General features: G+C 39.0%; 2 protein-coding genes across 5 annotated transcripts in view; both read right to left on the minus strand.

Annotated features, from left to right (window-relative positions):
• The window catches only part of ppib (peptidylprolyl isomerase B (cyclophilin B)), a 4,496-nt gene extending 1,451 nt beyond the window's left edge, over positions 1 to 3,045 (minus strand). The window contains exons 1-3 of the mRNA XM_024264354.1: positions 2,749 to 3,045; positions 2,096 to 2,209; positions 1,453 to 1,546 (exon numbers count right to left, since the gene is read on the minus strand). Of these exons, the coding sequence (XP_024120122.1) occupies positions 1,453 to 1,546; positions 2,096 to 2,209; positions 2,749 to 2,883 (343 nt within the window). The 5' untranslated portion in view covers positions 2,884 to 3,045. The remainder of the gene's footprint in view (positions 1 to 1,452; positions 1,547 to 2,095; positions 2,210 to 2,748) is intronic.
• Positions 3,046 to 4,110: 1,065 nt separating this feature from the next.
• Positions 4,111 to 13,705, minus strand: adpgk (ADP-dependent glucokinase). 4 transcript variants are annotated; one of them, XM_036212250.1, is made up of 8 exons: positions 13,493 to 13,705; positions 12,368 to 12,587; positions 10,118 to 10,343; positions 9,972 to 10,034; positions 9,730 to 9,850; positions 9,458 to 9,654; positions 6,195 to 6,293; positions 4,111 to 6,067 (listed from the first exon to the last, which is right to left on the minus strand). In XM_036212250.1, the coding sequence occupies exons 2-8, from the start codon at positions 12,568 to 12,570 to the stop codon at positions 5,504 to 5,506; spliced, it is 1,473 nt and encodes a 490-aa protein (XP_036068143.1). In that variant the 5' UTR covers positions 12,571 to 12,587; positions 13,493 to 13,705; the 3' UTR covers positions 4,111 to 5,503. The 4 variants fall into 4 exon arrangements, with proteins under 4 accessions (XP_036068143.1, XP_024120128.1, XP_024120127.1 ...); XM_024264360.1 differs by having other exon boundaries at positions 4,111 to 6,064; positions 13,450 to 13,595; XM_024264359.1 differs by having other exon boundaries at positions 13,450 to 13,595.
• Positions 13,706 to 14,219: the final 514 nt, after the last annotated feature.

The following is a 14,219-nucleotide window of genomic DNA, read 5'->3' on the forward strand; positions in this document are numbered from 1 at the left end:
TAAAAAAAAGAAAAAATAAAGATTTTATGTTTTAAATAAATTTCCAGCTTTTTCCATCACTTTTGGAATTGATTTTTTTTCAAGCAAAACAAAAAAAAAAAAAAAGTACAAAAGAGGACAAAGAAAAGAGATATACATCAATACATATATATATATATATCCACAAAAAAAATGTGTATGTAAGGCTATTATTATTAATCTTAATCATAAATCTTATACATTTTACACATTGAATCCATTAAATGTGAAGTTTGTCAGTTCGGTCAAGTGAAAAGGATTTGGAGGAAATAATTTATATAAAAGTGGAGAATCAAGCGAGTGATGATTATATCATTAATAACTTTATTTTAGTTCAAGTTAGTGTCCTTATTACAGCTGAACTGGGTTACAGATATGGTTATGGTGTTAAAGTCCAACTCCAACTATATATTTTTTGTATTGTAGAAGTGTTCTCAGTGCTCCATTAAAATTCTGTTGTTTTTTAAAGAAATTGTTTCTGCAAAGCGGCAGGAGTTCATTCGAGATTTCCTTCCATGTTGTTGGCAATTTCCCATCATCCCTTTGTTTACACTCCCCTCTGCTAGTTTATAGTGCCTCAAAAGCCCAAGCTAACTAAGCAAAGCAAAGCAAAAAAAAAAAAAGGCAAGAAATATCAGAGTCATCCAGCTGTACAGTTTTGAGCTCGGAGAGGAAAACAAAGACGTACATGGATCAATCTGTCTGCATCAAAACTGAAGCGGAGAAGAGACTTTGGCCCCGCCCATCGCACAAACCCGAGCTTTTTCAGACTCCAGGTTTAGTGTTATCCATTACGATTTGATCAAGGAAATACTCAAAAATGCTGTTTTTATATTTAAACATATCCACCATCATGAGAAAAATACAACAAGATCATGCTAAAAACAGCAAAATATATTGTTTTCATCTGAGATTGTCTTTAAATTATAAGTCCAAGGTTGATATTCTTTCTTCTGCTATCAGATTGACAGTCTTCCTTCTGGTTTAACAGTTTAAAATTTCAGTCTTATTCAATGTAGCTGAATAAGTTGAGGTCAAGTTGTTTGCAAATCAGAACTCTGTTTGGAAATGAGGATCACGTTGACTTTTGTAGATATTGCAGAGCTCGGTTGTCTCAGAACGTTTCATGAACTTGTACTTTACTCACATTACTGCACGTCTTTTGCTCAGACTTCTGAAACCAGACACTTCTCAAAGTCATCCATGTTGTTGACGACCATAACCTTGGCCAGCTCAAGTGGTTTGTTTGATTTATTAAAATGTTTTAAAGTTTTTTTTACCCAGGTGTTCTGGATTATCTTTTCCTTTTTAGAATATTTAAGCCTCTAGAAAAGCTGGGCTTTTTTTGTCTATTTCTACATGTTTTTATTTTAAACGAATTGTTCCCATTATTAACACACAAAAAGTCTTCCAAATTGCATGTGGATGTTTTACCTCCTGTGCCGTCTCCTCTGGTGAAGTCTCCTCCCTGGATCATGAACTGCTTGATGACTCGGTGGAATTTGCTGCCTTTGTAGCCAAATCCTTTCTAAGTGAACAGAGTAAACACAGCTATGTAAACAAAACTCGTAAGGACAATAACTTTACCCCCAAATTATAATTAGCATTCGCTTTCAGTAGTTTTTAAAGTCCCACTCCAATCATCTTTTGATCTATTGTAAAAGCATTCCCAGTGGTCTTTAAATTATGATTTATAGCCAAATCAAAACACTTCCATCATTTTCAAGAACGTTGTTTCTGCAGAGCAGAGTAAACCCGCCATCACTTGCCATCATCCACCTGTTTACACTCCCTCCCTCTAGCTTACAGCCCCTCACACCTCCTTATAGGCGCAGCAAAAACGGCGAGCAGTATTGGAGCTCTCCATCTGTGCAGTTTGAAGTCGGATGTCGGCTCAGACAGTGAAAATAATACATACATACATAAACAATTTGAACACAGAAATACTCAGAATTATTATCTTAATCTTATTTTGTCCTTCATCATTAGAAAAATACCAGATTAAAAGGTTAAAAACACCATTTTCATCACACAAAGCCCTCCCAGTGCATTATGGATGCTTTTATTTCATCCTCACCTCTCCTGTTGCTAGGGCGACAAAGTTGTCAACTGTTTTGGGAACTGTCTTTCCGAACAACCCAATGACAACCCTTCCAACATCTTCATCTCCAATCCTGATGTCAAAGTAGACCTACAACAAACAAACAAACAAACAAACAAACAGTGCAGAGTTCAGAACAAATAACATGGTGATACTGAATTATTACAGTAGAACAGTTCGCTTTTGTTAGTTCTATTATGCATGAATGAAGTATAAACTGCATCTTAAATACATATACATAAACACACGTGCAAGAAGAATCCTGCATGTTAGCTCAGGTTGTAGCTGCAGACGTGGATGCAGACAGCTGAGAGCAGACATCTGTTTACTGACGCGGCCTCGAAGTAACAGCTGCCCAGATGTTAAGAAAAACTGAGAAAACTAGATTTTCATCAAAGCATTTTCTCATTGGGCCAGGTTCTGCTCTGACAGAATGGACTAGAAAGCTCAATTCTGTCTAATCCTATGTTAGCTAGCTAGCTAGCATTAGCCTCGACTTAGCAAAGGCCGAACTGTTGTGACGTGGCTCCGCAGCTACCGGCTAGCACTGAGGAAAACCTTTGCTTCTTTTTCCCCCTTCGCCTGTTTTAACGTGAATAGCTTCAAGCTATGTTCCGGCTGTCTGGTACCTTTGCTGTGACTTTGGGGCCTTTCTTCTTCTCGTCGGCGGATGAACCATTCGGGAAAGCTAGAAAAATCAGAGATCCCACAATGACAGTGACCGCCACAAAGAACTTCATCCTTCTCTCGCAGCGTCCAACCATCAACAAGAAGAAAAAGAGCTGCCCGAGGACGGCCTGGAAGTCGCTGCAGGTTTATATATGACCGGGGGGAAAGGAAGGAGTGCGGGGGTATCCGGGGTGGGGACTACAACCTCCAGAATCCGCGCGGCGCATCCTCTCGGGGCTGGAGGCGGGACTACGGGGCTGGTGAGGGACGGACAAAGATGCGATTGGTCTACGTGGCAAAGTCCTTCAGCCAATCAGATGCAGACGCGTGACATGGTTTTCAGACGGGAGATTCAACAACAATAGCCAAACAAAATGGATCAAATGAAAGAAAGGTACTGTACAGATTTGAAGATAGAAAGGGTAAAATTTACAAATAAAACCATTAAAACCTTAAGATACTTAAAAGCCAAATAAATACATGGAATGAGCTATCTAAATAGGTTAAAAAGATTTGTCTTTAATTTACATTTTAAAATCTCCACATACATAAACATACCATGATATTTGCTCTAAATCATAGACATATGTACACTAATAGAAAACAATACACGACACATTGAATCCATTAAATGTGAAGTTTGTCAAGAAGAGTTGACTGATTCGCTTGAAAAGAAGTAGGAGAATATGCTATAACACTAAAAATAACCCCTTAATATTTCTAAGTAAAAATAATAGTTTTTTCTTATCATATATATGCTATTATAAACAGTATTTTTTTGTTGTTTTTATTAAATAGTACAAATGTTAAATCACATCTAATCCTTTATCAAAGGCCCACTCCAATAAAAATGCTTTTTTTTTGCTGTTTCTAAAAAAATCTGATGGTGGATGACATATATAAAGAAAAGCTTAAATTAGAGTTTTGAGTATTTCTTTATTCAAATAATTGTGAATCAAGACCAGATGAAAAAAGTGCTGCTGGTAGAAGAGCGAATTTGTGACGTAGAAAACGTTAGTTTTTTGATTTTGTCTAAAAATATCAATTTGTTATTAAAAGATCACTGTGAACGCTTTGAAAATAGGTCAAAAGATGATTGGAGTTTCAGTACTTAACTGATACATCTTAGATATTCTTTGTGTAATTTTGAGTTTTATTGATTGTATTTAATATCAATTGTAGAGAAATGTGGAATAAAAACAACAGTTTTACGTTAAAATAAACATTAAATCATTTTTAATATTCGGTTTTAGAATAAATTGGGAGAAACTGTGACAAAATCATTCAGCATGTGTAACATTAATAAGCACTTGTAACAACGCTTTACTGACCCCAGATTTCTTTATTGCATACCCACAGGTTCTTTAAAGACTTACAAAATAGCATTCAAAATTTAATAACAGACAAGTGAAATATGTTACAAATCTTAAAGACATGAAATAAGAACTATGAAGAAAGGAACTTTGAACAGATTGTATTCGCAAATAAACAATAAGAAACGAAGAGCTGGGGTTTACTCTTCCAGGCACACGACTCACTTCTGAGAGCGCAAAGAAAAATCAAAAATGTGCAGCTTGTTTTATGGTTGCATTAAGACTCCATCATTGTTGTACAACTGAAGTGGTCATTTGAGTTAGACAGGATAAAGGAGTGTTCACCAACATCACATCATCAAGTGTTCAGGTTTGTTTTTAGAAAGTTCAGCTGCTCACATCCTGTCATAAATAGTGAACTCTCACAAACAGACTGAACTAAAACCAAATAGAAAAAAGATACAAGGATCATACGTCTACATCTGTATTAGACTTTCAATAGTTTTTACTGATAATAGACTATCAATAACTAGAACTGCATATAGACCCATATTTAAACTTCCTACTTCTAAATAAAATAGGGTTTTATTTATTTATATAAAGGGAAAGCTACAGTAAATGGAGAACATGTTGATAATGGGAGTGCATCACTCAAAAATAAAAGCTAACAATCAAAACCTTATCATGACAGGAAGCGTTTTTAAGTTTTTACGAGCAATTCTCTAGTCGGCAGGGTTATTATCTGTTAAAGACCCTCTCTGATGGAAAACTGTTTTTAACGTGTTCTTGTGGGGGTCCTCTCATAACAGATTACATATTAAGAATATTATGCTCAAAATTGAATTTCTGAGTATTTTCTTTATTAAAATTGTAGTGAATCAGAAAAAGATGGTTGAAAATACAGTGGGCGGGGCATAAGCTCCCTGCTTTGTAATGAGGACGAGAAGGGGACGGGGTTATTTGTAACTCAAAAAATAAACGTAGGCTTTTAGATTTTGCCTAAAAACTGCACATATATACATCCAAAGATAGGAGTGGGTCTTTAAGCATTTGAAAGTGATGGGTGGTGATCTGAAGTGCAGCTTTGTTTGTTTGGCTGTGAAAATGAGCACAACGAAATGAGAACATAGTTGAAGGCACGGCGTACTGCAGATATGCAGGAGACAGGAAGGGTGGAGACGGCAGAACTCTTTGGAAGTCGTGAGGATGGCTTCAGCGCCGCGTCCAGCGCACGGAGTCCATTCTGCTCCAGTATCTGTGTGGCCGGGCAGGCAGTCAGAGACGTCAGGCAGGATTCAAACGGCTGACCAGTCAGAGGAACTTGGGGAAGCCTGAAACACGAGGAGCAGTCCTGCGAGCGGCGGCTGCAGGAGACACTTAAGTTTTTACTGCCAACGAGTCTTCAGAAAGGCTGCTGGATCTTTAACTCGGAGTAAACGAGACCTTCCGCTGAGATGGCATCCCCCAGTCCGACTGTCCGCAGGGGGTGTTTGCACACCAGCACCGGTGTGAAGTGAAAGGTCACATTTCCCCGCCGCCACACAGCGACGGGCTCCGTCGGGTCCAACGACAGCCTCTCTCTGGGCTCCGAGTGAGAGCTGTAAAACTCCAGGGGCGCCTTCAGCTCCACCTTGCTGGGGTCTACCACCTGAAGGCCACAGGCCTGACTGCTGGCCACTCGCGCTCCCGCCATCACCGCGCCCGCCTGGTTCCCCCAGTACCCGTCCACCGTGGCCAGGACGTGGTAGGCCAGGGTGTGGAAGTGGATGCGGGTCAGCTCGCTCTCAGACGACGGCTCCACTCGGCCGTGGCGGTCCAGGATCCAGAGGAGGATGTCGCTGACCTGACCCACGTCTGGGATGCCTCTCCAGGCTGGCAGCGCGGCATGAGGGCCCCCTCCAGCCTGAGAGAGGAAGAGCAGCTCCTGCTCGTTCAGACCGATGGAGCTGACAATGGGCATGACCTGCTAACAGGAATAGCACGGAGAGAAGGAAAAAAATCTTTAATTAAATCTACAGAACTCCTTTGGGGCCTGAGGATTTAAGCACATTGTTTTTTTTCCAGTCAAAATTACTTCTGCTTCCCACATGTACCTCCTGCATGATGCTGTTCATGAAGTCTTTGTCCGTCATGCTGGCCAGCTCCAGGTGGATGGGAATGTCTTTAGGAATGTCAGCTAAAGCCACCACCGCCTTCAAGAACAGGAAAAAATGTGTTGATTCAGTTATAAGGGATTACAGCGTTTATCGCGTTCTAAAGACATCCTGTGATTGGAGAAATCCACAAAGTAGGGTTACAGTTCTTGGAATTCTTTACAACTCCTCACTACACGATTTATACACTTTTCTCAGATGGACATGAACATTTTCACACTTTTCTTTTGTTTGAACTCTCAAAAAGTTCAAACTTTAAAAAAAAAAAAAGTCCAGTACTTTAGAAAGAAAACAAACAAAGCTTTGTGTAACTCTGGTAAGATGAATGCATTCTGTATAGGAGGAGATTGACAAGATTTAAAAAGAGCATGCAAAGTTGCGCTGATGGGGCAAAAAAATAAATAAATAGCGAGACCACAAAAGATGAACTAATAAAGAAGTACTGTAGTAGAAAACGTTTTGTATATCAAGTTTGCTTCTTGATCTTTTGTAAACTATGTCTATTTAGTTCAACATAAAACGGTCCAACTCCAGAAATAAAAATCTTTATTTACTGTACACCTCTGAGATTAGATCCAATTTTCTTTTACAAAATCTGCCACAAACGATTGTTTTATTGGTCGACTAATCACAGATTATTTTTTCCGACAGTAGACTTATCGGGTCATGCCCAAAGTGGATGTAAAGCACACATCTTAACCATCATTAGCTTTAAACCGACTAAGAATAAAGACAATGAATATGATAGTTTATTAAACTTTTAATGAATCATGCAGCCCACGTCCTTCATTAGTTTCTGTGAATAAAACTAGATTAAATCAAATGAGCGACAGGTTCCCCGCCTTTAAAATGACATAATTAAATATCAATTTTATATATCAAGGGTAAATAGGGTCAAAGGTCACATGTCAAAATGAGTTTGATGGAAGTATATTCCTGATCTCTCTAATGAGGTTGGCATCTGAAACAAGGAACTATTTTTCACAAGTTTTGGTCTCACTGACTCAAATAATGAAAATGGTTCATTTTTTTGGTGCCGAGCGCTCACAACTTTGTTCAACAACTAATCAGCTATTAAATTAGTCGTTGACTATTTTAATAGTCTATTAGTCACCGATTAGTCGACTGATCATGGCGGCCCTCATTTTATTTTCTATCTGTAATCAGAATGGAGCTGAACGGTAAACCCTGCATTTGATTGGCAGGTGATGGTGAAACCCTCAGCTCTAAAATGGCCTATGTGGTTGTGATTCAGCAACTGTCAGTCACATCTGTTCAGTTCTAGAGATGTGGATAGTTACTTAGACGGTGATCCAATTTGATTCATGAATCAACCTCAGCGATTCACAGATCAAACCATGATCCTTACTTTTTTATATAATATGGTGGGACAATTGCTATGTCTTTTTACTGGATATATTAAATTAAAATATGTAATAAATCATCAACATTTATATTTTTGTTTAGATCAGAATCAACAAAACTGATAAAAACAAATATTTAGATACATAGAGATGGTTTTTGGCGTTTTTAAACAAGCTTTTTCCTCCATCAACAAATCTGAACATTGCTGATGATTTTTTTTATAATTTAACAAATCCTGAAAATGTTCCCAAAAATTTTTCCATCCTCAAAGTTCTGCAGCACTTCATGTTCTAAAGCATATCTGTGTGAAGCCGCTGATTGATGGTGAATCACATCACTGATATGTAGCTGCATGTCAGCATGAAGCTGCTTTTCTCTGCAGTAGATTCCACTAGAATTATGTTACGTAAACTGTTGAAGAGCAGCCAAAACCAAAAGAATGTACACAGGAGTTAAAGCAGATTTATTTTTACAGGATATATGGTCATAACAGAAATTTAGTCTAATTTTTGTCAACTCCAAAAAACACATGCTAGTTTTACTTTGATAATAGGAAGATTTACTGACACTTTATTTTCAAGATTTATTTACTTCCAGTAGGGCTGCCATAGTCGATCAGTCATTACTTTATATTATATGGAGTCAGAGTGTAGTTGACATCAGTGTAACAGAAAATATCTAAAATGTTTTGCATAGTAAACTTGGATTGTTTTTTTTTCTCCCATTATTTCATTTTTAAGGAAAAATGAGTCTGGGTCTTTATAGGTTAATAAGTTGTGAGCGTTCAGCACCAGAAAAATGCACTTTTTTATATGAGTCAGTGAGACCAAAACTTTATATTTTGTGACAAATAATTCCTTGTTTCAGATGTCGACCTCATTTAATTTAATTTGTCTTTATTTTTAGTTAGTTAAAAGCTAATGATGGTTAAGATGTGTGTTTTACATCCACTGTGTACATGTAAAGCGATTAATTAACTAATTGGAAAAAATAATCAGTGATTAGTCCACTAATAAAGTAATTGTTTGTGGCAGCACTAACTTCCAGTGAGAGTAGCGCTGCACATTCACTTTGATTTAGTTTTATATATATATATATATAAAATTTGTACTCATATTTTTGGGAGCAGATTGCAAATATCCGAGTGGTCAGATACTCGTTACAGCCCTATTCAGTGTCCTCATTTTCAGAAAGGTGGAGGGGAGGGGACGTCCAGACAGATCTGAGATTTCAAGCCACCAGTAAAATTAAAGGATTCAGTTTAAGCTTTTCACATTTGAGATGTTGATGTATGTGAATCATTACTGTTAAAGTGTCACATATCAGTGCATAGCTAATGCTCTACACTTTTTAATCCACTAGGAGTTGCGTAAACGGTTGACTAGTAACAAGATCTTTTATTACAAGATTCGATAATCACTTAAGACAATCTTTAAAACAGATTTGTTGCTGTTTAAGGGTTCTTAAAATGTAACTTGAGTTTAAATTGCAAGTTATATTCAAAAATGTATTTCCTAAACTAATATAGCCATTTGAATCAGGTGGATTTGTACCAATTACAGACAAAAGTCTGAATGAAACCGATTCTGATCCCCGCCTAGAAGCCAAAGAGCTTCCTCCCGTGTCCTCATGGAGCTTCTTTAAGCTCCAAAGCTTGTTAAGAGTCCTTTATATATGTGTAGTTACAATAAAGCATGGCACACTGTTATATAATTAAAAAGAGTTCTTAGGCTCTTACTTGCTAAACATGTTTGGCAGCACTTGCAGCCTCTAGGAACTGCAAAGCTCAACTGCTAATCACAGATAATAAGAGGTGCCAACATCTTTAAACGTCTGACCTGCTTGAGTCTGCCGTCCCACAGCTCCCTGCCCTGGCCCTCCATCATGTGGAGCCCCGACAGCACCACCAGCTCCGGCTGGAACTCCTCCAGACTGGCCACAAACGTCTCCAGCGAGCTCATTCCTCCGTTGGACACGTCGTGGGAGAAGATGAAGCGGTTGGCTTGCGGCGCCTGAGAAGAGCCCCAGCGTTCTCCTAGAAAGAGAAGAACATCAGAACCTCTGGAGGCCGAGGTTCAACCGGAGAAAGCTGCTGGCGCCGCCTCTTCACCTGCTTTATACTCCAGGATGAGGTGAAACTCATCCATCTCCTGAAGAGACTCCGGCGGGACGTGGATCTGCTCGTCTAGAAGCTCATGGAGTTTAGGACCGACGGGCCCACACAGCAGAATCTGAGGAAAAACAAACCTGTTCAAAAAATCCACACATCTCTAGAAAATTAGATGCGTCTCCACGTTAAAAATACTTTTACTTGCAAACAATTAGGATGCAAATATAAATACTCAGGTGTACCGTCAGTTCTGGGTAGGTGGCGAGCTTCTGACCAATAAGAGCCGCATTTCCTCCCACGTACAGCTGGAACCAAATAAACAAAAGCATTAAAAATAAAACAGAAGAAATCTAAAGTGAGAGAAGTGTGGGGAGTGGGGCGGCCTTGCCTTCGCACCAGGGTACTCTGCAGCTGCACGTGCGATCCGCTGAAAGACCTCCTCATTGCTGAAGAAGCGCTCGGCGGCCGCCCCGCGCTCCATGAAATGGATGAAGGCCTCTCTCAGGTCCTCCTTGGAGTGCAGCACCTCGTGGTCGCGGCCGGCACCGGGATCCACGGCCAGAGCCTGCAGCAGCCCAACGCCGGAGACCACCACGTCCACACAGGCGTTAACCCTGAACAAGACAAACAGCTGTGTTTAACAGCTCCTGCTGAGAGGAAACAGATGCACAGACGGCATGAACGCTCATGCACGGTCTTGTTGGAGGACCGGATCTGCCAGAACCAGTCTGAAGTCAGAAACATTAGACCTTAATTTCAGAGTCAATTTTTGGATTAGGCTGAAATTCTGATACAAATGGGAGAAAAAAAAACAACTCCCACAGAATCACATCAACACTTGTCCTCATAACAGCAGAACCGAAAACTAAACTACAAATTATTTAACAAAAAACAACAGCAGTGCTCATTAATTATACTTAAAATAATGTTTAAAGATTGTTTTGAAAATCTAGCCTTTAAACTCTTAGATATTAACCTCTAAAGCTCCTTTTGTAAATATTAGTAACACAAATTGAACAAATTCTGTCTTTTATTTAGTATATCATCAAAGTTTTGTGTATTTTGATTAAAATTCTGGATTATTTTCCCCTTTATTGCCTAACTGACATATTTGCCCACATAGCTTTAAAGTCTCACTCTGATCTTTTTTTATTTATTATAAAAGTGTTCCCTGCAGTATTTTAAAATTAGGATTTTAAAATAAAAAAAATATTTTCTAGGACATAGTTTCTGCAGAGCAACATTAGTTCATTGAAAATTTGCCTCAGCGTTGTGGGCGGGACCAAATCCTAACATTATGAGAGTAACAAAAGATGGTGAGCATTATTGGTGCTATTTAGTGTACATTTGAGCCAAATGCAGCTCAGACGAGGAAAGCAAAGACGTTCATGGATCTATTCAGTGGATGCATCAGAATGGAGCGGAGCAGGAAGCTTGTGGCATGCTCAGCGTATTTTCTGTCACAGATAAGCACTCTTTAAAACATTTTTTCTTTAGCTTTTAATTCCAAATGATTTAAATAAAGAAATACTCAGAAATTGTATTTTGAGCTTAATTTGTCATTGTCAGAAAAATGCAACAACAACCTGTTAAAAACACCAAAACTGTGATTAGTTCAAATGTTTCTCAGTTTAACAGGTGAAAATCTAAAGGATATGAAGATGATTTTTAAATCTGAATTTGTGGTAAACCCAGAGAGACAATTGTTTTGTGATATTGGACTATACAAATAAAATTGGTTGATTATCATTATAGATAAAAAAAAATTAAAAAAAACAGAAGTACCATCAGGTCAGTTGTGCTTTTTATTCATTTTGGAGGTCAAATTAAATGTTCTTGATGGTTTTTGCTGCTCATAGAATGAACACAGAGAATTATCGGTTTATGGCACTAATAGAAAATAGAAAAAAAAAAACACGACAGTATATCTCCCTCGGCAACTAATGTCTATGGAGTTCTATGGAAACACACGTTTAGCGCTTCAGCATTCACACACAGCTATGCACGTTTTTACGTTTTTTGTCTGAACGCATGGCCAATGAACACACACAAGTTAAACCAGGTCAAACTTTGACCAATAAGTAACTCTTCTTTAGTATTGAAGTATGGGTGGAGTCCCTGTTAATTCATGGAAGTGCCCACTGTTTGAAAATTGATCATGGAGGAAAAATTATTAGCAGTTTGTGCCCGGCTGGAATTCTATGACAGCAAGTCTTTCATATATTAGAATAGATTTGTGAAGGAAAAAGCCTGAGCAAGACTTGCACCACTTCAACATTTTGCACCGAGCCTTTTCTAACTATAGTTGGCAAAAGAAGAAAAAGCCCCACCCAGCTTGACCAGTGTGAACACCATGGGGTCAACACTGTTCAATAACCTGCTTTCAGCATTGACTGCATCAAATGCCCGGTGTGCCGGCAGCTTGAGACAACTTGAAAAGCTCACTCCACTCAGTAAAGCTACTTTCCCTAAATTTCCTTCTCATTTAGACGCAAGTAATCCCTCTAGTCGGCCATCCTTCAGGTGCAACCAATCCTGACATGCCACCAACAAAACTCAAACGTGATAATGCGCGTTATCAAGAGCCCTGTTGAACCCAGACTCTGAACACAGAGCACACCTTGGCTCCATGACTCACCCCACTGCCACTTTGCTCCACTGACGGGATGGTAAGGTGATGAGAGCCTCCCAGGCAGCGGAGATGGCGTGTTCCAAGCCGTCTCCAGGTGGCGCCCGGAAGACGGGCAGGCCGATGTACTGCAGAACCTGCTCGGGCCTGTCGCTGTAGAAGTAGCCCACAGCTAAGGCCAGCAGGACGGCCGCTGACGCCTTCCTCCACATGGCGCTCCCACACACGTCTGCAACAAAGGAGGCAAGTCTCCCTTCAACAAAGATGCTTAAAGCTGCAGCATCCAAATGCAGCAAAACAATACTTTTCAGAGAGGAAAAAAAACAATAAAAACAAAATCATGTATATTAATTATTTATTACTGAAATAAAAAGGGGGTTATTTATTAATTCTTCTGACTTTTGTTGTGAGTAAACAATAAAAACAACAATACATTGTTGATTTCTAATCTAACTCATGTCATTAAGGCCAAACGAAGCTCCATTTAAAATGCAGAACCATTAGCATCATTGACATCAGCTGCTTTAATGAAACCTCCAGGCTAAATGATTAGCAGCAGCAAACATTTTAAATAAACATCTTTAGGTGCTTTATTTATTTATACATTTTAAAACTGCGAAATCTAGGGAAATTGAAAATTGTTATAGTGTTTCAGAAAATATTGCTGCAAGTTATGGTTACTCATTTAATGATGAAAACTAAGATAAACTTTAAAAGAAGAAGCGGCTCCTCTTCAGCTTCTTCTTTGGGCAGAGGCAGAATGGCTGCATTCGTGAACTCTAGGGCAGCTGGTAATTGTAGTTTTTGCTCACTTCCAGGGTGTCCGGTGTAAGGAGTGTAAAGGAGAGCACCGGCGGCTGCTGTCCTTGTAAGTTGTAGTCGTGCTGAGGCGGGTTCTGCCGAGTAAAGTCCTTGCTAACGTGGACAGTCGTTAGCTAACGAGCTAGCAAAGCTAATCTGACAGCCGCGCGCGGCTTTAGTCCGCCCGGCTTAACGGACCATTTAAAGTACTGAAGCTCACACGTCAGTTTTACTCCTTAAATGCGTTACTTTACATATTGAAGAACTTGTTAGTGGAGCGCGGAACGTACCGGTGAAGTGCAGGTTTTATGTCCAGGAAGGAGATCCGGTTACCTGGTGAATTACAGGGGCATCTACGCGGTGGACGGCCGCAGCGGAAGGTGAGCTACCTGAGCAAGCGGCACGCGGCACCATGGACTAAGGAGAGTGAAGAAGCACTTGAAGGAGCACCGACTGGGAGAGGGGCGGCTGCAGACGCGGAGCTCTCTGCAGCGGCTTCCGCTCAGCGAGCTGCGCATGCGCTCTGCTCTATACTAGCTTCTCTTCATTTATTTGACCTGAAACTGTTTTTTATTCAGCATTTTTAAAGCTGTACTGTACTACAAACATAAAACTTAAATAAAAGAATGTTTTTAAACATTTAAGATATTCTATCAAGTTATTTAAACTTATTTTTGTTCCACACCTTTCAAAGCTTTTCTCAAAATCAGTTATGTTTAAGTAGTTAAGATCTAGAAATAAGGGAAATTATTATTAAAATTAGTAAACATCTTTTGATCCATTATCTTGACATTATAAACACTCGTCTTGCGACTAAAAAATAACTCAAAATACACTGTAAATTTTGGTTCAATTTTAAGAATGTCATTTTAAAGTTTTGACAATAGACTGGCATTCATTGTCATTATTTTGGAAACAAAACTTTAGATTTCTGTTGTTAGATTTTGTGAGGATTTAATAAGATGGATCAACTTGTACAAAGAGAGTCTTCTCATTTTTGTTCAAAAATGAGTTATTTACATTTATTACACTATTTTTGTCACTGTATTCATAGTGAAGC

The sequence above is a fragment of the Oryzias melastigma genome, linkage group LG6 (assembly GCF_002922805.2).
Source record: "Oryzias melastigma strain HK-1 linkage group LG6, ASM292280v2, whole genome shotgun sequence".
Lineage (NCBI taxonomy): Eukaryota > Metazoa > Chordata > Actinopteri > Beloniformes > Adrianichthyidae > Oryzias > Oryzias melastigma.